This window comes from Odontomachus brunneus, unplaced genomic scaffold (genome assembly GCF_010583005.1).
Source record: "Odontomachus brunneus isolate Ranch 3 - 2012 unplaced genomic scaffold, Obru_v1 Obru_scaffold_006, whole genome shotgun sequence".
Taxonomy (NCBI): Eukaryota; Metazoa; Arthropoda; class Insecta; order Hymenoptera; family Formicidae; genus Odontomachus; species Odontomachus brunneus.
In genome coordinates, this window is record NW_022639456.1 from 2,053,757 (window position 1) to 2,074,467 (window position 20,711).

General features: G+C 33.8%; 6 protein-coding genes across 17 annotated transcripts in view; 4 read left to right on the forward strand and 2 right to left on the reverse strand.

Moving 5' to 3' along the window:
- LOC116851881 (glutamate receptor ionotropic, delta-2-like) overlaps positions 1-6,596 on the reverse strand; it is a 10,047-nt gene extending 3,451 nt beyond the window's left edge. For 2 of the 5 annotated variants that reach the window (XM_032831769.1, XM_032831759.1), the window contains exons 1-4: positions 2,797-2,942; positions 2,546-2,729; positions 1,839-1,987; positions 1,335-1,643 (exon numbers count right to left, since the gene is read on the reverse strand). In XM_032831769.1, the coding sequence (XP_032687660.1) occupies positions 1,335-1,643; positions 1,839-1,987; positions 2,546-2,729; positions 2,797-2,870 (716 nt within the window). In that variant the 5' untranslated portion in view covers positions 2,871-2,942. Of the gene's footprint in view, positions 1-1,334; positions 1,644-1,838; positions 1,988-2,545; positions 2,730-2,796; positions 2,943-5,073; positions 5,865-6,218; positions 6,302-6,445 lie in introns of those variants that run through there. The other 3 variants (XM_032831777.1, XM_032831786.1, XM_032831795.1) reach the window with 3 other exon arrangements.
- Positions 1,852-9,861, forward strand: LOC116851865 (peroxisomal acyl-coenzyme A oxidase 3). 6 transcript variants are annotated; one of them, XM_032831700.1, is made up of 14 exons: positions 1,888-2,001; positions 4,679-4,966; positions 5,846-5,914; positions 6,148-6,313; positions 6,441-6,566; positions 6,758-6,913; positions 6,999-7,146; positions 7,264-7,554; positions 7,641-7,804; positions 7,897-8,146; positions 8,269-8,502; positions 8,598-8,752; positions 8,959-9,252; positions 9,316-9,861. In XM_032831700.1, the coding sequence occupies exons 2-14, from the start codon at positions 4,911-4,913 to the stop codon at positions 9,406-9,408; spliced, it is 2,202 nt and encodes a 733-aa protein (XP_032687591.1). In that variant the 5' UTR covers positions 1,888-2,001; positions 4,679-4,910; the 3' UTR covers positions 9,409-9,861. The 6 variants fall into 6 exon arrangements, with proteins under 6 accessions (XP_032687613.1, XP_032687591.1, XP_032687639.1 ...); XM_032831729.1 differs by lacking the exons at positions 1,888-2,001; positions 4,679-4,966 and adding an exon at positions 5,006-5,141 and having other exon boundaries at positions 5,846-5,894; XM_032831722.1 differs by lacking the exons at positions 4,679-4,966; positions 5,846-5,914 and having other exon boundaries at positions 1,852-2,001.
- A 10-nt stretch (positions 9,862-9,871) lies between these two features.
- LOC116851900 (beta-1,3-glucosyltransferase) lies at positions 9,872-14,842 on the reverse strand. Of its 3 annotated transcripts, none has more exons than XM_032831820.1 (10): positions 14,737-14,842; positions 12,210-12,317; positions 11,996-12,105; positions 11,752-11,907; positions 11,525-11,655; positions 11,144-11,321; positions 10,932-11,064; positions 10,707-10,854; positions 10,299-10,584; positions 9,872-10,174 (listed from the first exon to the last, which is right to left on the reverse strand). In XM_032831820.1, the coding sequence occupies exons 1-10, from the start codon at positions 14,759-14,761 to the stop codon at positions 10,019-10,021; spliced, it is 1,431 nt and encodes a 476-aa protein (XP_032687711.1). In that variant the 5' UTR covers positions 14,762-14,842; the 3' UTR covers positions 9,872-10,018. The 3 variants fall into 3 exon arrangements, with proteins under 3 accessions (XP_032687711.1, XP_032687701.1, XP_032687720.1); XM_032831810.1 differs by having other exon boundaries at positions 11,725-11,907; positions 14,737-14,841; XM_032831829.1 differs by lacking the exon at positions 14,737-14,842 and adding an exon at positions 13,914-14,062 and having other exon boundaries at positions 11,725-11,907.
- LOC116851921 (probable low affinity copper uptake protein 2) lies at positions 12,942-14,523 on the forward strand. The gene is made up of 4 exons (XM_032831855.1): positions 12,942-13,320; positions 13,421-13,686; positions 13,970-14,196; positions 14,267-14,523. Exons 2-4 carry the CDS (start codon positions 13,421-13,423, stop codon positions 14,377-14,379), a joined length of 606 nt encoding a protein of 201 aa, XP_032687746.1. The 5' UTR covers positions 12,942-13,320; the 3' UTR covers positions 14,380-14,523.
- A 215-nt stretch (positions 14,843-15,057) lies between the features above and the next one.
- On the forward strand, positions 15,058-17,555 carry LOC116851912 (type 1 phosphatidylinositol 4,5-bisphosphate 4-phosphatase). The gene is made up of 6 exons (XM_032831843.1): positions 15,058-15,296; positions 15,440-15,624; positions 15,840-16,049; positions 16,125-16,265; positions 16,348-16,402; positions 16,472-17,555. The coding sequence occupies exons 1-6, from the start codon at positions 15,212-15,214 to the stop codon at positions 16,555-16,557; spliced, it is 762 nt and encodes a 253-aa protein (XP_032687734.1). The 5' UTR covers positions 15,058-15,211; the 3' UTR covers positions 16,558-17,555.
- Positions 17,556-17,880: 325 nt separating this feature from the next.
- Positions 17,881-19,955, forward strand: LOC116853387 (ancient ubiquitous protein 1-like). Its single transcript, XM_032834457.1, has 3 exons — positions 17,881-18,239; positions 18,605-19,506; positions 19,600-19,955. Exons 1-3 carry the CDS (start codon positions 18,199-18,201, stop codon positions 19,839-19,841), a joined length of 1,185 nt encoding a protein of 394 aa, XP_032690348.1. The 5' UTR covers positions 17,881-18,198; the 3' UTR covers positions 19,842-19,955.
- Positions 19,956-20,711: the final 756 nt, after the last annotated feature.

Genomic DNA, 20,711 nt, shown 5'->3' on the forward strand with positions numbered 1-20,711 from the left:
TATATATATATATATATATATATATATATATATATATATATATATATATATATATAACAACTCTAGTGATCTTATGTATCGTTAGTTAGCATTTAATTTACATTAGATTACGCTACATTCAATAAGACAAATACTTCACTAGAAATATTTAACTTTTCAGCTACATAATACAGTTTAGTAAAAAATTTGATGCATTGTATCAAACTAAATATATAGTCGGTATTCACAATTGGATTTTATATTTAAGATCGTTTTAAGTTTATCTTCAGATGATGTACAGACCGTTTCATTGACTACTCTATATTTGAAGATGATACTTAAGATTCAACCTTAAATATCGTATATATTGATGGATATATCTTCGGACTATGGATAAATCTTCTCCATTTTCAGGAATAGTTGCATAAACAATATTATGAGCTGTTGAAAGTATTGCAATAGAAATGCTGCAGTTAACAATAAAACATTATAAAACGCGTTGAATGCTGTATCGATCATGATAGTAAAAATTTCAAGCAATTTATGTGTTAATAAATGTTTCATGAAAAAATATTGTTTACTTTCTCAAATTGTTTTATATTCCAACCTATTTAACATTCAAAAATATTTATAATACAATTTATTACTTTAAAACTTAACATGCCGATTATCTCGTAAACGATGGATGCTTTCCAGTTGCATACACTGTGTTACACAAAACTAGTTTATTAGTTGTATATTATCTTACCAGATATTTTAGATAATATGTGACCAATAAACTGGGTTTGTGTACGTGTGTGTCAAGATATGTTAAGCATTTGGAAAGCACTCGATGCGTAGTAACAATTTTTTACCGAATTCTGATTGCAAATAACCTCTACTGCGTAAATATGCAAAAAAAATTATAGGTATTTATTTAAAAAAACTAAATTGAAAAAACTAAATTGAAAAAAACTTAAATTGACTATTGTTCATAACTCGAAAAAGTCACTAATAAACAAAATTTTTACATGCATTTTGATTAAGAATCATGTAAATTTCGCTTATTAAACTTTCTTGTAACTTCAACCAGTTACGAGATATTTGCTCGGACATTTATGGACGGACACCCTGTATATATTATTATTATATATTATATAATAATATTATATACAATATATATAATAATATATATATATAATAAAATTATATATAAAAAATAAAAGAACTTGATAAAAAAAGGAAGATAAGTCCACATAATATATAGAATTTCTCTTTGACTTAAAATCATATTTTTTGGCATGAGATTATATCAATCATCATTTAATTCAGTCAATTCATTCTTACGAGCACATTTACCGACGCGATTTACTGACCGTAAACCGTTGCCGTGAAGATTTGTAGTTTTCGACAAGTAGTGGTCATTACCGTAACGCAACTTGCCGTCGTACCATGTGTCGATATATTTTATTTCTGTGACATCTCTTTCACGCGACGGATAATAAACAGTGGTGAGATCGATACGTTCAGCGAGAATTCGCTCACCCAAACGATACTTGTACGTACTGTATCGCCGCACGAATACCACGTTTATAATTCTGTTCCAGATATAGTGTAATTCTGGCTTGAATAATCGACTATCGTATAAGAGCAAAAAATAACCTCGCGTGTCGAGAAGACGTGCTCTATAAAAGTAGAACGTTAGAGAGTCAGTTCGAGTTGCGCCTTGTAAGACGTGAAAGCTGAACAAGAAGATTTTGACAGAAGAAGAAAGAAGAGTGTATGTAAAGAATAAAATAATGACTCTATTATTGTCAGTTTGGTTTCTACGTTATCGACTTCTTTTTGCATTATCATCTTATTGATATTAGATAACATACTCTTGAGCATATTGTAAGAACCGTGATGTCAGGAGTCCATTTGCGATTAGTATAACGTACGCGTCGCAACCAGCCGCTTTTATATGCCGCAGCATCTTCTCTATTGGTTTCCTCGGCCGTGAAAAATCCTCATTCTCGCGTACGCCTATCTGCATAAACACAAGTATGTATACATAGAAAAAATTATCAACGCTAAATTTATTTCACTCATTACGTTGAATAAAGTTAGACTTTTTATTGCGTTCACATTTAACTTTGTAGCTGCGAAAGACGTACATATATGTGCTCTAAGAAAGTAACTGCTTATATACGAGAAGTATATTTATATGTCCTGACATATATCCATCGATATATACGATATTTAAGGCTGGATCTTAAGTTTATCTTCAAATGTTGAGTAGTCAATGAAACGGTTTGTACATCATCTGAAGATGAACTTAAAACGATTTTAAATATAAGATCCGACTATGAATATCGACTATATATTTGGTTTGATACAATGCATCCAATTTTTTACTAAACTGTGTTATGCAGCTGAAAAGTTAAATATTTCTAGTGAAGTGTTTGTCTTATTGAATGTAGCGTAAATTTGATGTAAATTAAATGCTAACTAACAATAGCAATCGTAATTGTCGTTACGTGAAAGTTACTTAGGACAAGATTATTGTTCATTTTCAATGAAATTAAGTGTACGCCGTGATACTTACGTTATACATCGGCATAAGAAACATTGCTTCAATGGTACGTGCTTCAACTAATCCACGGTAAGCTGGATCAGTAATGAAAACCATACAATTACAGCGCGCAGCGATTTCCACCACGATTTGCTCGATCACTTTTTTCAAGTCATCCGTCTCGCGTTCACACTGAAGCATTTGTTTGTAGCCGCTTCTACAAAATATCAAAAATGTTTTTGTTTATTCGTGTATCGCAGAATTGTCACAAATTAGATCAGAACCTTGCGGCGATGACGTGAGCAGACAATCGTGAGAAAACGATGATAACTACTACTACTGTGGTCTCGAGACGCATCTCAAGTGTTTAGTTGCGCTTTGTCTCGTCTCGTCTATTCGTCGTGACTTTCCGCTCATTTCGATTATATTGATTTGTGTGAACCGTTTTTCTTGCATCATCATCATTTAATGACTTCATTCGTATGCAACCACGTTGATTTATTCAACAGTTTGATTCATAGAGTACGTCGACTGTGTTACACAATTCTTCGAATGGGGTCAACACGTTCGTTAAATTATCTTGTCTTTTAATATTATATTTCACCTCGGTGTTTATGCAATCTGCAACGCTTGATTTTCAGATTTAAACATAAAGTGCAGTGCAAAAACGAATTAGAAGCGGAAAAAATACGTCCAAATACGAAAATAATATTTATATATCTAGGAATATAATTTCCCAAATTGCCGTTTACAAAAATGACATTTTTTCATCGCAATCTTCTTACTTCTGACATAAATATCGTGTAAACTTATAATAATGAGCTTTTTATAATAAATATATTGATCGATTGGAGTCGATTATTTTCAAAAATATTCAACTGTGGTTTGTCAATTTGCCTACAACTTATAAATAATATTATATAATATTATAGAATATTATATAATATTATGGTTTATTGTAGAAGGTCTATAATGCGAAACTCAAAAGAGTTATTAGTCTGCACATTCGAGAAATGAAGAAGACGTTAATCTTGAGAACATATCTTATCGCTAATAGACTTGCTTATCTTACTACATGAACTTTGTGCTGGACTTTAAATGAGCTATTACAAAACGCTGAATAATAGCCGAGTTCTGATAATCACTGTCAAAACCACGAGCGCAACATTATTGCAATAAACTAATACATACGACTCGTTTTTATAAATGCGCTATCCGTTTACCGTGAAATAGAAAAAACTTTAAGAACGAAGCTTTAAGTATTGCAATAGTTCTGACATATATTCGATATATTTTCGATAAAGCAATTATCTTCGATAATTCTTGTCCACCGTCAGGTTTCTACCGCGAATGTCTTAGATTGATCCTAATTGCAAGGTTGCAAGAAAATTGACCGATCACAGTCAACTTTTCTTTTGTCGTAAGAAGAATGATCGACTGTGATTGGTAAATTTTCTTGCGATTTGCAACTAATATAGAACTGGCCTTACTTTGTGAGTTTTAGTAACGAAAGTAAGAAAAATACTGACTGCATTCCGATATTCACTGGCAATACCGCGACGGCATTATACATTAAAAGAAAAAAATATTTAAAAAATAAAAAAAATATTTGTTAAATGGGTACTATAATAGCCATATTTATAACAGCCATACGAATATAAAATATTTTCAAATAAAGAAATATACATTTTCTGAAAACCTTAGTAGTTTATATTATTTAAGATAAACTACTTATTCATAAATAAGATTTATTGTAAATAAATATGTTATATTAATACAATCATTGAATAAATATTTTTATTTTTCAGATATTTTTTTCTCTCAGTGTACGAATGCCGTTTCAATATACGTGACAGTAAACTGCCAAAATCATATTGGCTAATTGCGAAACACACATTCCAGGTAGCACAGAGAATTAAAAAAGAATTAAAAAAAAATTCAGTCGTATGTCCAATTCTAAGTTCATTTTTAGATGCAAAAAGAATTCTTCAGAGTTCAGTTCAATGAAAAAAATATTTTTATACCTAAAAATAAACTCAGAATTGGTGACATATGACTGAATTCTTTTTCTCTATGCGCTATCTGGGATAATTAATCTACAGTTATTAATCTACAGAAATTAAATTGTTTTCGTTGATATTAATATTATCCCCTCTTTTTATCAAGGAAATTGTCGTGGCAAATGACTCAGCAATATGTATCAGTGATGTACATTCGAGCTTCGCCGGCAATCGTCGTCACACAGATAGAGAGAGCAGTTTGTGTGCATGAGTAAAGGGGAAAAACGTTTGCTAGCTGGAGCTCGAACACAAATCACTAGTGCTAATCGCTATATGCGTGCACAAGTGTAAATATAAAAGCGGTTACAAATAAGCGGTCAAGATTGTTAACTTCAGCGATGAACGAGTTGACGCGATACATTTTTACTAGGACTGGTCTATATAAATATACTCTGTATGTGCGTTTTGATGTCTGTTTTTTAATCTGCGAAAACGTGCGCTTCGGGTTATCGCGAGTATGAGGAGAGAAAATGCATTTAAAAAAAGAACAGTTGCGTTTACCCGAGTTCAATAGTGGAAATCATTGGGTCCAATTGCACTTCGAATACGGGTCAAACGTACTAAAAAAGGTGTTAAAGAGTCAGAGAGAAACTTATATTCGTTCTTGTTTGGCTGAGCGTTAAGCTTGATTTACAATGTATTCTTTGCTTTCGGTTTCTTTCTCTTTATTTTAGTGCTCGGAATTGATTTCTTCTCCTTGCCACGCAATTGATGATCGCGGCTCTCAGTCTCAGGGCATTTGAGTGACGCGTTAGCGCTGATCAGCATGCTTTCCGAAAGCATCTTTGGTTGGCACCACATAGATGCGCCTCTTATAATCCCAGCAGCTGAGGCTTAGAACCGCGACCGTCATTTGCGTGGCCGAAATGAGCAAACGATTCCGAGCACTGCTTTATCTCTTTCTAACTTAAATCTTAAGTTTTAAGCTTAACTTACAATATGTTCTTTGTTTCCTGCTTCTTTCTCTTTATTTTTTTCGACTTAAATCTTAAACTAGACAGAGAACAACAGGAAGCAAATAACATATTGTAGATTAGATTTTAAAGCTTGATTTACAATGTGTTCTTTTCTTCCTGCTTCTTTTTCTATCTGATTCTATCTTCTATCTCTTTCTGACTCAGACCTTAAGCTATAAACCGAAAAAGACAGGAGACAAGAAACAGAACGCACATTGTAGATCAGGCTTAAAGCCTAGTTAATTCTTGCATATACTAAGTGTAATAGAATACAGATAAATTAAAAGAAGTGCATTTGTTCTTCTCTTGTATTCCAGTATAACAACAGTGTACATTCTGAAAAGAGAAGAAAAACGTATACAAATTGTAAATATGAGATTTATTTTGTAAGATATTCATAATTTTATATAAAAAATTAGTTGCTATCTATATATAGTAACGATCACGAAAAATTGAGTGATTGGGCATTGAATAACAAGATAGTAATGAACAAATATGGAAGTATTAACAAAATAAACTCATTGTACATTAAATTATTGTAAAAATATGGTTGTAACATATAGTATATATCAATTTTTTTATACCCCTTACTGATATGTATTCTATGTAACAATTATAGTTTCTTAAGAGGAAAACGCTTTTTGAGCACAATGAGGACATCAACTGTCAATAATTTGATAAGTGACTTACCAAAAGGACCACTAGATGCTTATAGAAAACGTGCAACGTTTGACTGGAAATTATTCAAGTTGGCCTTAAATGGAGAGGATTCTCTAAAACAACAGGTATACACACAAAACGGATGTTAATATTTTTATCAGATAATTTAAAACTAATATATATTTATAAACTAATATATATTTAAAAATATATTTATAAACATCTGAAATATATTAAAAAATAAACAATCAGAATACCTTATGGGACCTGGTCAAAACCAATCCATCATTTCAAAGACTACCAAGATCAGCAACATTGGATCAGATCCGAAGACGCTGTAATGCTGAAATACAAGCATTGCGTGAGGCTGAGTTCCAAGTAATAATGTATACATATATATATATATATATCTAATTAATAGTAAATATAACACAGCTCAACAATTATTTTCAACAAATCTTTTTAAATTCATGTAAAAGTGTTTCATACATTATCAAAATCGAAGTATTGCTTATTTAATTATATAAAATTATATTAATATAATTATATAAATTATGTAATCTTTTTAGATACTGGGAGATCAAATATGGTTACATAACTTTTACCATTATGACCCATCTGTATGCATAAAACTGGGTGTTTCTTGGGGCATGGTGCCAAGTAGTATATTAGCATTGGGTACTGATCAACATGGTTATCTTATAGAAAAGTTTGTAGATGGAAGTGTACGTATATGTTGCAAAATAATATAATATATAATTACTAGAAAAAAAAATATATATATTTATATTAAATATATTAATCAATTAGTATGTAGGCTGTTTTGCCTTAACTGAAATTTCCCATGGAACTAATGCAAAAGGCATGAGGACCACAGCGACATATGATGTAGCAACAAAAAGTTTCATTCTCCACACACCAGACTTTGAGGCTGCAAAATGTTGGGCTGGTGGTTTAGGTAAGCTACAAGCTACAAGAGTAAAAAAGAAAAATTGACAATTAAGATAACATTTTCTAAATCTCAATCTAAATATAAGTTTTATATAAAATTATCTCTCAATCTTTATGTATTTAGGAAAAGTTGCAACACATGCCATCATATTTGCAAAACTAGTTACACCAGATGGAGTGAATCATGGTTTACATCCTTTTATTGTACAGATTCGTGATGTGAGTACTCACCTACCCTTGCCAGGGGTCACCGTTGGTGACATGGGTGAAAAGATAGGACTGAATGGAATAGATAACGGATTTATGATGTTTAACAAATATTACATACCACGTAGCTGTCTGTTAGATCGCACAGCTAGTGTTACTGAGGACGGGACATATTCGCTCGCTATAAAGAACGAGAGTAAAAGATTTGGTATGCATATATGATAAAAGCAATAATTGGAACAATAATATCGTTATTTCTTCGCAATTCATTGTCATTTACCCACGTTGGTACAGGTTCATCATTAGGTGCATTATCAGGAGGTCGTGTCGCTATTACCAATATATGTTCAGAATATATGAGTCTCGCGATTGTGATCGCAATACGTTATTGCGCTGTCAGAAGACAATTTGGTCCTACAGAGGACAATGAATTGCCAGTCATAGAATATCAAACGCAAGTACGTACATCACGGTTTTCATTTCGAGCTCTGCTCAGACAGGAAACAAAAGTTATTGTAATTTATTACACATCACGTATTTAATATTTCAGCAATGGCGATTATTACCTCATCTAGCCGCGACATACGCGATAAAATTGTCTGCAAGAAATTTTTATATGAAGCTAATCGAGTTTAATTTGAGTCGTTTCGGAGGTGGAAACGAGAATCAAGACGTGATGGCCAGCAAAGGAATGGAGATACACGCATTGTCTTCCGCGGTAAAACCATTTTGCTCCTGGACAGCTCGTGATGTAATTCAGGACTGCAGAGAGTCCTGCGGTGGACATGGATACTTGAAAAGTATGAGCACTTCTGTGTACTTGCATTTGCAAATGCACTTGGGAGATATCCTACTCGTATATTACTACTTACTCCTACTTACTATTGTATGTATCAATACTAAAAGTATTTTTTATTATCAGTGTCACGGTTGGGTGACATAAGAGCAGATAACGATGCAAATTGTACGTATGAGGGCGAAAACAATGTGCTTGTTCAGCAAGCGAGTAATTGGCTATTAAATCAATGGGATAACGTAATTAAAGGACAGCCTGTACTATCTCCGTTTGGTTCCATAGACTTTCTGCCTCATGCAAAACAGATACTCAATACTAAATTTTATCAAAGATCAATAGAGAGCACGTTAGAGCCTAAACGTAAGAGGAAATTAATCTTCTATTATGATGAAAGATACAGTGCTAAGTAATGATTAACGAATACTATGACTGATACACTATTTTTTCCACTTTAGAGTTGATCCACATTTTCAAGTGGTTGGTGTGCTATTATGTAAAGAAAACGCATCAACGTGTGAAGGAACTTAAAGTAAATGGAATGTCTGATTTTGATGCAAGAAATAATTCTCAGACATTCCTGGCGCGGACCTTGTCTCTCGTATATGCAGAGGTAAAAGATACATGTGTAATGTTTGAATTGAAGCAAAAAAAATCACGAAAACTACTAAACGTGTGCGCATATATTGAGAATCGTTAATTTAATAGTTATTCCTTAAAATTTCGCTCTGCGCTGATTGTAGTTATTTTGTGACATTACAACGAAATGTGAAGAAATTTTTTTCAAAACGACATATTAATTGTTTTTTTTTTCTATAGCACTTTATAATGAAAACCTTCTACGAATGTTTGCAAGATCCAAAGTGGGACTCAAACGAACGACAGGTACTAACCGATTTGTGTTCTCTGTTTGGAGCTGTAATCTTGGAGAAGAGATTGGGAGATTTGTATGCCGGCGGTTTTGCTCCTCCCAACTGCAACATAGATAACCTCTTACGAGAAGGAATTATAAAACTATGCAAGAAATTAGTCGATAACGCGGTTGCGCTGGTCGACGTTTTAGCACCGCCCGATTTTGTTCTTAACTCACCTTTAGGAATGTCCGATGGCGAGGTATGCATATATATCGAATAATTTACATCAGGTCATTTGCATACAATAATGATCTTTTTTTAGATATACAAACACATGAAGGAATGGATATATAATGAGAAAGAGAACCTGGAGCGTCCGTCGTGGTGGACTGAAATTATAAAATCGAAACTATGATATGAAAACATGTGCAGTCTGCTTATGAAAATTACATACCTTGTAACTTGGCGATTTCTTATTTAAGTGATAACTCGCACAATACGTCTAAAATCGGGATATAAGACGTCTTAAAGATGTCTCTCAGATATCAAAATATAAGACGTCTTATGTCTCGATTTTAGACATTGTATTGTTTGGGAAAAAATACGTTTAAAGATACGTAAAAGCTCGTGATAAATGCACAATATCGTAAAACCCTCGTTATCGAAACTCGACTCTTCCATTTTTGTTACTGTAATTTGATAACTTTTACATTTATGTGTATTATAATAACATATTTGGAAAAGGTTTATATGACAATATTTTATCGTGGATTTATATATTGTTTACACGTATTGTATATGCATTGTAATATCTAGAGATACTTGTTAAAAGATATATATATATTTTATATAAATGTATTATATTTTATATCAACGTATTATCAAATAATAATATAAACATTTTAATATTCAAACTCTTACATATCTTTATCTTCGGGCTTTTCAATTAAAATAAGATCAAAGAATCAGTCTAAACGCAAATGCGAAAGTAAGAAAATTGGTACGTTTCGACAAAGTATAAAACTTTATAATTCCGTGTGTCGTGGTGATTCAGATAAATTACTATCTGCCTCTGCAAACCATTCATCGTAAACGACTTTAGGTTCAATCATCCAAAATTTGTGGAATGATACAGGTTCTTGCGATGCCAAATAACCTGTAGCGTAATCTATGGACCGTGCCTAAAAAAAACAAGTTTGTGCGCATAGATGATATTTCAAGATTATGTTATGATAAATTTACACGATATCACTGATCAATTACTGTGACTTCGATATTTTTTTGGAGTTATATGATTAGTTATACTTGATGAAACAGCGGAGAATGTACTGGCTGTGAATGAATATATCCGAGCCGGAGCAAGCAAGCCCCAAAGAGATGCATATCGTCAGGAGTAGTCGCAGATGGGCAATCGCAAATACCCGGTTCTATTATCCTATGAACCAAGGGAGCAGACAACACGACTCCTCCACCACCGGTTAAGTAATTGTAACCATAATTATAGTCCCATGTACGAAAGCCGTAACGTTCACCAATCGCGATCGGATTGGTAGGATTGTAGCATGTAAGCAAACGTAATAAACGCGCTACACTGTAACAGGATCCAGCGAACACAATGTTACCTGTTAGTTATAATTTCCTACTCAACAATGTAACTGTTACATGACAGTTACATTTTATATCCTTGCACATACATTCTTCTATTGTAATCACCTGAATATAGTGTCATCGTCGCTGATTACTAGCCAATCGAGATTATGTTTCTTCAGTATGTTGCTAGCTGTTTGCAAGATGGCATAAGTTTTGGCGCAATGTCCTTCCGTAGTATTCGGTACGACGTATGCATGCCGTAAATGCTTGTCTATACTAGAACAATTCAGTGATTACTGAAGAATGCAAATATATTGAAATGTATGTAATTTTACTGATTGTGCGTACCTGCTGTGTCGCTGAAATATCCTATATTAACTGTATGTTTCGCCCATGTCTGTTTAATTATAGGGATTCTGTCTGTATGGAACCTGGCACATGTTTTAACGGCAAAGTATACTTTTTCTGGAGATATAGAATTCTGTAAACATTAAGAAAATATTTACAAAAAATATTTTGCTACAGTTAAATTATTTTTAGTTAATGCATATATAACATACACAAGGATGGAAGAATCGAGGATACGTAGCGCAATCGGAACCAGATACAATACATATTTTAGATACATGTGTCAATCGTACATTTGTGCTCTTTAGAACAAAATTCGCAAATTCGTAGGATGCATCGATAGAAAAATCTGGTTTAGGAGCTCTGCCTTCGGAGACTTGTTGAGACAAACTGGAATATCGAATTAAATATTTAACATCTAAATAAGACAATATAAAATTTTATATTTTCAAAAAATTATACATAAGAAGCTTGAGACAATATGAAATTTTATATTTTCAAAAAATTATACATAAGTCAGTTTTATGGAATAAAAAAAAATATATATATATATGGTTTCTTTTAAGATAATTTAAAATAAAAATACAATATACCTTTTTAATAGTTTAAAAGTCATGGCAAATCCTGATGCAATATTCGGGTATTTAAATTTCCTGCTATGTTTTTCAAAATGATGAATAATAGTAGGTTCATGATCATATAGTGCATGTCCAATCCATAAGTCCTGCATAGTGGAAAATCTAATTAGAATATAAATTATATATATTTTTTTGAAAATAATAATATATCTCACCAGAGATGCACTGAATTTTTCAAGTACATTTAACAGCTTCTCCAATCGAATTACAGTATTCTCCAAACAAAAGAAGAACCATTGTGCATTTGGAAATGTATTTGACAAATAAACCAACAACGGAGTTATTATCCAAGAATCTCTGATATTTAGTTCATGAGACAATACTACTTCTGGTGCTTCCTAAAAAGAAGAGTGAATTTTATTTTATATATATAATGATGTATCTTCAATGAAATACAACATAATAGTTTGTTATGATTCAACCTACTTTTTCAAGAGCACTTGCTTGCTCATATATGCTTTTTCGTAAATAATCAGCATGAGCAGCATGATAACCTTCTTTTTGACTCAATACCACTACTACTATATTACTAGGCTCTAAAATAATTTTTTTGTTGGAGACATCTCTCTTCATAATATACAGTTTTAAAAAATACGGGATAAAAGACAACGAATGATATTTAAAGCTATAATTTAAATACCTGTCACCTCTGCATTCGTATTCATAACGAATAAAACGTAAATAAAACAAGCAGTATTAATTAACGATTTCATTTCTGCAGAGAGATTTGAGTTTGAATAAGATTGAACTGAAATAAAACAAGAAATTCACACATATAAATATATATATATACAAAATTCCTTTAGCCGGTACTCGGGCGCACGTGTAACTAACGCGCCAATTTCAACTGACTCGAACCAGAGAGAAGCCCACTGAAATATATACTACTTGGAACGCGCGCTACCTCTTGAGTGTTGCGGGATGAGAGAGAGCATGCTTATAGGTCTAGAACAGCGCTCTGTCTTTGTCTAGTACAGTCTGAACCAAGATCTAAATCGGCTGATTTCTAAACATAAGTTGAATCTCCGAATTAGGAACCATCTTTGCTTTGTTTTTTTTTTAATAATAAGTCGATAAGTGAATACTAATAAATGAGAAAAAAAATATATATTTTTTTTATATCTTAAACTTTCATTCATAAGCTTAAGTCATTGTCATTCAGTGGTCACTGTTTTTCATATTATCTCTAACTTTTAACTTGGATTGTATCATATTTTCCCCACTCTCGACTATACTATGAACCAGACAAGGATAAGAGAGGAAACAAGGAACCTCTCTTTCATCCCGCACGCCTCAAGAGGCAGCACGCATTCCAAGTATATAGTATATATTTCAGTGCTTAACGCCTACATATTGCGCATGCGAAGAATTCACCGCAAGATCTTTATACGTACTTATCATTGACCTCGTATACGTAAACATCAAAGTACATAACTCAATGTATCATTTGATATCACGAATAAATAACTCAATATTAAAAAAAAAGAAGATCTGTATACCTTTTTACACCGATTCATTCTCGTATTTAACACCAAATTACACTTATAAAAATAATAATAAACATTATTGTTTGAAAATATTGTAATAATGCTTGTACGATATATAAACAAATATTAACTTTGAACAAGTAGTGAGCCGTCAAGTAAAGCTAGGTAATTAACAGTATGTCAGACGACTGTATACGCACAGTATATCAGTCGTTACGAGAATTTGTGATGTGTCAACGACATACGAGTAGTTGACGTGATAAAGTAAGTTTAATTGTGGCCATTGTTTCCTTTGTGTACACTGTATGTCTCACAAGAACGTCTCTATCTGCGATATCAATCGTGAATTCACGTTTTATTTCAGATGCATATGACGTACTGGTTTGGTATAGATTTGGGCAGTTTTTTATTTTCTGGGTACGATGTTACTACAGTATGGGGTCTTCTGGCCACATGTTTAGGTTTAGCTGCTTTTGCAGTACTATATGAGGCTATGAAAATTTCTCAGTTTTACTTGCAACAGTTTAACATTAAGTCAGTGCCAAGGATGATTTCCAGCTCCTCTGAGAGCTCATCTCTATTATCCAAAGTTACATCAAGAACATTTAGAATTTCATCTCATACACGATGGTATGTTATTACTTCTAAAATTCTTTAGTGTGACAAGCTGTATTATACTTAAACAATATATATATATATTTGCTAGTATCAGCTGATCAAAATATTGTTACACCAATGTTGAAATATTTGGTTGATTAACAAAATTCCTCTGCTTATCTTTTTTTATTAGTATAAATTTGCTAGTATAAAGATGTATGTTGTATGTTGGAAAATATCGTATAAATTTATATATATACCTTGTATGTTGGAAAATATCGTATAAATTTCTTTGACTAATCTGATATATCCTTAGTGGTATTTGCTTTAAATGGATACTTCAAGTATTGCACTGGTCTCTTCATACCACATTTGCTTACATCTTGATGATGGCAGTTATGACATACAATGTGTATGTCACTGTTGCTCTTGTGATTGGAGGAAGCTTGGGGTATTGGCTATTTAGCCCTACACTTATACAATTAAAAATGCAACAGTTTCACCGCAAACAAGCAATCATAGAATGTGATAAGAATTGTGAAGGTAACGCCACTAAATGGCACTATAGGAAGAAAAATAGTTAACAAAATCTTAATATCACAATTGTTCACAGCTGTCTCGGAAAATCAAGAAAGACGGCCATCTACTGTCTCTATTGTTGCAGAGCAATTAGTTACCGAAATAAATATAGAAATTCACACACCAGGAGATGTGAATTCGACATGAAGCAATGCAACAGAAAGTCTGATATTATATACCGAAGATAGTTGTTATTATTACAATGTACAGTATATTTTTATACTGATTCTTCAAACTGTGAAACAGAAATATGTAATGTAAGACAAATTAATTACGTGATATTTGTTACAATGTTTGTGATGATTGTTGTCATATTTATATGCTAAGTAACATATAAAATTTACTCTGAATTTATATATACATGATATAAAACTTTGTTGTAACGATGCAACTGTAAAATATATTGTTAATACAGTATATCAACAATGCATATTCGGAGAAATTTTTTACATATTTTTCCATAGAAAAAGTCCATGAGATTTACTTGTGTGAGATAAAACGTACCATTTTGTATGACATTTTGCATCATTACGCATTTCTTCCTTTTTTATTTGTTGACTAAGGAGTCGTATAGACTAGTTGACACAAAATTACGAGTCTCGGTCTACAATATTATTTAAGCTTTAAAAACTAACCAATCACAGCCGATTGTTTTCCTTATATTTGACTATGATTGGTTAATTTTTGAGGTCTAAATCATGTATCGTAGACCGGATTGTACGCCAATCAGCGCATTGTGAGTTCGATACATGAGATCGATTAATCGCTCTAATCGATTAGGGAAAATGAGACTACGCTCGATTGTGACTGGCCGCGGCGCGACGATGCGACATTCCGCGCTATAATTGTCGTACGCCGTGGACGTGGCCTAAAGGATTCGTATTTTGTCATCCTTGTCATCGATGCACCGGGAGTACTGTCAAACAATAGGAGGAATTGTTGAAGTCGTTTCCAGCGAATTGATCGCGTCACGTTCGACATGGGAGACGGCAAGGAGAGTGAGCGACAGCCGTTGCTGAAAAACGAGAATGTCACGTACAGCTCCCACGGCAGCGATGCTTTCGGTATAAAATATACGTATGACAACGTGATATATCCGTGCGAACAAATGAGCGTGACGCGACAGTGCCGAGAACGCGCCGAGAAAAATATGACGCGAGTACCTCCCTCGTTTCCGAGAATTGATCGACTACTTGTTCGTTTGTAGAAGAGTCCCAATCCACCGTCAACACGGTGTCCACGATCGGGCCGGATGAGCTACCGCCGCCGTATCAATCCGCCACCCAGGGTGGCATGCCGATGGTCACTTGTAGGGTTTGTCAGGCGATGATAGATATCTCCGGGAAGAGAGACCAACACGTTGTCAAATGTTGTCAGTGTAATGAGGCTACAGTACGTTTGTATATGTTTTTTTTGCATGTGTACTTGTATATGACACCAAAAGTTTGTTGCTAAACTGGTTGCACTAACTTCCACTAGTTCTCTTTTTTCTCCCATAAAGTCTTAACCATGTATATCTGTTTCTCTTTAAATTTTCTGTACATCAGTGTAGCGACAAAAGGTGGATCTTAAGTCGATGTCTTATGAACTGTTTCTTCTTTACATAGCCAATACGGAATGCACCACCAGGGAAGAAGTACGTGCGGTGTCCATGCAATTGTCTGCTCATATGCAAAAGTTCTTCACAACGTATTGCTTGTCCAAGGCCCAATTGTAAACGTATCATTAATCTGGCTCCGAGCCCTATCACACCACCGGTACTATCTATGCCAGGCATGTGTAGAGTAGGCTGTGCCCATTGCCACGATACATTTTTGGTAACCTATATAGATGATATGCCAGATTACAGCGCAGAGAAGTACATTTTTAATGAGATTCTTATGCCTTTTCAGTTCAACACATTAAATAATGCTCTAGCTCGATGTCCACATTGCCGTAAGATATCTTCAGTCGGTCCAGACTTTGCTAGAGGACGGGGAATTGTATTTATCATTGTTGGGATTATAACCTTAATAATTGCTATAGCTGTAACGGTAAATATCCGACTTGACTCTTCTCGTTTACACCAAACAATTATATCTATAATACTGAGAGACTTTATGCTCGTAATTACAGCTCGGAACATACAGATATGTAAAGACGAATGGCGGAATTTATGTAGCTTATGTTGGTAAGTATTAATAATTTAGTTTGCTCGTCTCTTGAGATCTCTCTCATCTAATTCCGAATGCTTTTTCAGGTGCATTTTTATTGGCACTCTTGTGCTTGGGCCGCAGCATTTATTATTGTACAATGAAAATCAGTTTGATAGAGGGTCCCATGTAGTCCCCCTAAAACGATGATTATCAATAACCAATGATATAAAAGAATCAATCCCACTGAGATAAATGTCGCGCGTATGATCTATTTAGAACAAATGTTTATAGTAATAATATGACATTTTAAGTCGTTTTAAGGCAGGAACGATAGATATGTTATACATGGCCATATGCGCGTACGCAGCTCCGTATTGTTTATAATAATGCATGTATACATTCTCATATAATGTGCATACGCATATGAACGTGTTTCGTGATCAGGAAGAGAGCCGACGCTCGCGACGCTTTCCTCAGGTAAGATAAGGAATATAGGAAAATTTGGGGAGCCCGTATTCTATGAAGGATTGTTCCTCTGCACTTTTATATACGCGAGTTATAGGACCAATATAATCGTAGGTTCCGACTTTTATTTTCAATCTGACTAGCAACACGCTCTATATATACCTGCTTTCTTACAACACTTATAAAGTGCACACAAATAAATTACAACTGCGTACATGTTCATATTATTTTAAACATACGTGTAGGATAAGTCTTAAAAAAAAATTCACGCATAGGTCTATATACAAGAATCGTTTTCTTAAATTCATTTCTTACATTCTATATGCAAGTATTATATGTATCGAAAATATATAAGATCGCATTATGTCAAATATATATATATATATATTTCTGGATTTATATTGTAGATTTTGGCACATGAATGAAATTACGTGGGGTATAAACGCATGAGTGTATATATTAGCTATATTGGTATTAAGTAATGCTAGAAATTTAAATATACGGTTATTGTGTAAGGAATGTTGCGCGACATTTCTCAAAAATTATTGTAATAACTTGCCGAACTTCACAGCTAAACATTCAGAGTGTAAGGTACGTAAGTGTGACTTCGTCGGTTGTAAGAGTAAAAATATGTTACTTTTAGTGTACTAGTCTGCGCTTTTTTCTCTCCTATGTCACGTAGACATTTGCACTGCTCTTTTAAATAGACAAAATATTAAACTACATAATTTCTTCCAATATAACATCTTTCTCATGTACCCCGTATAGATTTTCTTATAAGATATATGTATGTTATAATTGTTATATATGCAAAGAAAAATAAATTTCGTTTAGTAAAATTAATATATAAATCCATTTATTACGTGAAAAACGCAAATTTATCCACACGAGTGATTTGAGATAAAAGTATGACTAAGAAACATTATCTTCGTGTATTGTAAGAGATAAGCAGTGAAAAATTTATTGAGAAGATTCCTGGAGGCGAAGAAATATGAATTGACCCTTACTTGTCATATTTCGCGCATGAGATCATATGATAGGTGTAAATATGTCAAGTGACAATTCGGTGTGACAATCAGCTGACTGAAACAATTGAAGATGGCACTTAAAATTCCCGCGTGGACGCAGACAAGAAATCCCTAGTATCGCAACGTACGTACGGAATAGTTGATTGTAGAAAGTGGCAAAGAGGAAAATCCGCAATAATTAGGAGGTTACTGAAAAGTATGTAAGAGAGAGGAGTTGATTAATAATATATCACGTTTCATGGTCTACACGATATCCGATTAAGTGGCTGGAGTATTTCGACGAGATATACGAACGTGAAGAGAGTGTTTTCAAATGTAGCAGATGTACGTTGTGAGAAATGTCACAAATTGATATCCAGGAGTTGTTTAACAAAAGCAGGTAAGACGATTTACAAATGTTGCAACAAAGCTTCGTTAGCATAACCATTATCGTTCGGTTGCAATATTTCATACGTGAATATTCATGCAAAAACACGAGAGCATTAGAGCGGTGTATTTTTGGAAGTAAATATTTTTCACATATGGAGTTGCTGAAAATAACATTCGGAGAAAACGCGAGCTAAATATATGACTATGGTCGGTTGATTTTCGCTTCAATCGCCCTTTCGATTTGATATCTATCGTTACGTGAGAATCGCTCTGAGAGATAAATTTAGGTCAGTCAGTTTAATCAATCATATGATCTTTTTTCTGCTTTGACGTCCCAGATGGTGCATCGTGCCAATCACATGATTATAAATTTAGGTTACCCGACGGTTGGCGTCTTCTACCTGTGATTTTGTACACACCATTGGGACTCCTACTTGTGTTACTACGACTGTTAGTAACATTGCAGCTTTGGCTCTTCGCATCACTATTACCTGATTGCAACTCCATTCGTGGGATCCTGAGTTGCGGTATTAGTTTTGCTTTTGGCATTATAGTCAAGATTGACAACGAGAGCGAATTCAGGGACAAACAGTCAAGGATAGTAATTGCCAATAATGTATCCGTGTTGGACCACTTTGCTCTTCGTCGAGTAACGCAGACACTAACCCCCAGCACCTGGGACTTACCTACTGCCTTGAGCAATGCATTAGGATTACAAAAGATGGACATGAGCAGTAAAGAAGCGCTAATTGCCAATATAAAGCAATTCCTCTCCACCTCTACATACAACGTTGCTGTACAGCCTGAGTTTGGCACAACTAACAGTCAGGTCGCTCTGTTAAAGTTTAATTCTTGGCCGTTTAATATAGAAACGTCTGTACAGCCAGTTGCCATCAGAGCATCGAGACCAGAGTTTATGCCTGTGCATCTCACCTCGTTGGCTTCAACGTGGTGGACAGAGGTATTATGGTTCATGTTTGTCCCTTATACAGTTTTCACGCTGAAGTACCTGAAAATCAGACGCAATCCTGACCACGACACTCTCGTGCGGGAAGTAGAGAGAGATATTGCGGATGCTCTGGGACTTCAAACGAGTTTATTCACCGTTTCGGACAAGACGGAATACGAGAAGCGTTATCTCATGGAGAGGATACTCAACAGAACGCGTTCCAGCAGAAGTTCGTTAAACTCGCACAGCATAGAGATGCAGAGGATGGTCCGTCAAGTTAGCGAAGTACTTCCATTCGTACCACATAATGTGATTCTCCTAGATCTTCGTACGTATTCACGTGCACTTACTTTTCATTCAAGACTCAATTATATTTCACGCGATCGTTACAGCTTACCAAACCAGCTAATTTTCATTGCAGTAAAGACACGAAACGTTGATGTCACAATCGCCAATATTCTCGATGGCATAGTTACTTATACTCCAGAACCAAACGCACCAGCTCAAGCGCCCGTACCGTCAACCGACAGATCCCAACCGAATTCTGCAAAGGACAAAACCTTGGGATCCTTGGTGACTTCTTCCTTTCAAAAGAGAAAAGCTAAGATGATAAAAGAAGCCAGAGAAAGGTATATTCAAAAGCATGGACTGAAAAATTGCTGACATTCTTACTACTGCTTTATTCCAACTAAAATATTGTCATTGACAACATGTATGTAACATTTTAAATGTATTTACTATTACATCGTATGTGAATATATCTTTATTTCTAAAATATGATCATGAGTATGTGTGGTATAATTAAATACCTAACCGCGCGTTACAAACATGAATGGCACTTCAACAGAAGTTATTAATATAATTTCAATCGGGATAACGAAATACATATTTGAGCAGCAAACAGATAGAAGCTTTTTACATTAAATTACTAATACATTGCAAATAAATAGAACATCACGGATACTCTGTATTATTTTTCTTATCTATAGATATTGCTTATATAACGGAGTAGTAGCTAAGATAAGATGTAGGCTTTTTGCTTCATCACTTGGACTCATTTAGAAATATATTTTTTAAATTTTAAACAGAAAGAGATGAAAGTTGAAAAGTTCTAGCGAGCTAAGTAATAAAAATATATGGATAAAAAAGTTGGCTCTCTTATCAAACTTTAAATACATCTTTGCTTTAAAAGGTTATCTTTTCATGTTATAAAGATCATTTATATTGATAATTATAAAAAAGATGTGAACAAAGATTTATCAAAGAAACTAGTTGAGACAAAATGATCACAATACCTGTAACATTCTGTGTATAGATATTTTATTTAATTCCATGTAACATTTATACATGTATACATTACCTAAAATTTGTGAAATTTCATCCTTACTTAGGAAAACTACAAAATACATTTAAAGTGTATTGTACATTTCTTACAGAAAAAAATATGAGTGTAAAAGATGTATTAATGTCTTTTAAATATTTCTTATATATTTTACTGTTTGTAAAATTTGGAAGACTTGGTTTGTACTATAT

Bases quoted from the DNA above. Each gene is read 5' to 3' on its own strand.
- LOC116851865 (XM_032831700.1), top strand. From the start codon at position 4,911: ATGAACGAGTTGACGCGATACATTTTTACTAGGACTGGTCTATATAAA. The intron at 4,967-5,845 runs GTATGTGCGTTT...CTTGTATTCCAG, and splicing joins GGTCTATATAAATATACTCT to TATAACAACAGTGTACATTC. The intron at 6,914-6,998 runs GTACGTATATGT...TTAATCAATTAG, and splicing joins AAAAGTTTGTAGATGGAAGT to TATGTAGGCTGTTTTGCCTT.
- LOC116851921 (XM_032831855.1), top strand. From the start codon at position 13,421: ATGCATATGACGTACTGGTTTGGTATAGATTTGGGCAGTTTTTTATTT. The intron at 13,687-13,969 runs GTATGTTATTAC...ATATATCCTTAG, and splicing joins ATTTCATCTCATACACGATG to TGGTATTTGCTTTAAATGGA. The intron at 14,197-14,266 runs GTAACGCCACTA...AATTGTTCACAG, and splicing joins ATGTGATAAGAATTGTGAAG to CTGTCTCGGAAAATCAAGAA.
- LOC116851900 (XM_032831810.1), bottom strand. From the start codon at position 14,761: ATGATGCAAAATGTCATACAAAATG. The intron at 12,318-14,736 runs GTACGTTTTATC...GTTTTATTTCAG, and splicing joins GCAAAATGTCATACAAAATG to TTCAATCTTATTCAAACTCA. The intron at 10,585-10,706 runs GTGATTACAATA...ATCCTGTTACAG, and splicing joins GACGATGACACTATATTCAG to TGTAGCGCGTTTATTACGTT.
- LOC116851912 (XM_032831843.1), top strand. From the start codon at position 15,212: ATGGGAGACGGCAAGGAGAGTGAGCGACAGCCGTTGCTGAAAAACGAG. The intron at 15,297-15,439 runs GTATAAAATATA...GTTCGTTTGTAG, and splicing joins CCACGGCAGCGATGCTTTCG to AAGAGTCCCAATCCACCGTC. The intron at 16,403-16,471 runs GTAAGTATTAAT...ATGCTTTTTCAG, and splicing joins AATTTATGTAGCTTATGTTG to GTGCATTTTTATTGGCACTC.
- LOC116853387 (XM_032834457.1), top strand. From the start codon at position 18,199: ATGTCACAAATTGATATCCAGGAGTTGTTTAACAAAAGCAG. The intron at 18,240-18,604 runs GTAAGACGATTT...TTATAAATTTAG, and splicing joins GAGTTGTTTAACAAAAGCAG to GTTACCCGACGGTTGGCGTC. The intron at 19,507-19,599 runs GTACGTATTCAC...TTTTCATTGCAG, and splicing joins TGTGATTCTCCTAGATCTTC to TAAAGACACGAAACGTTGAT.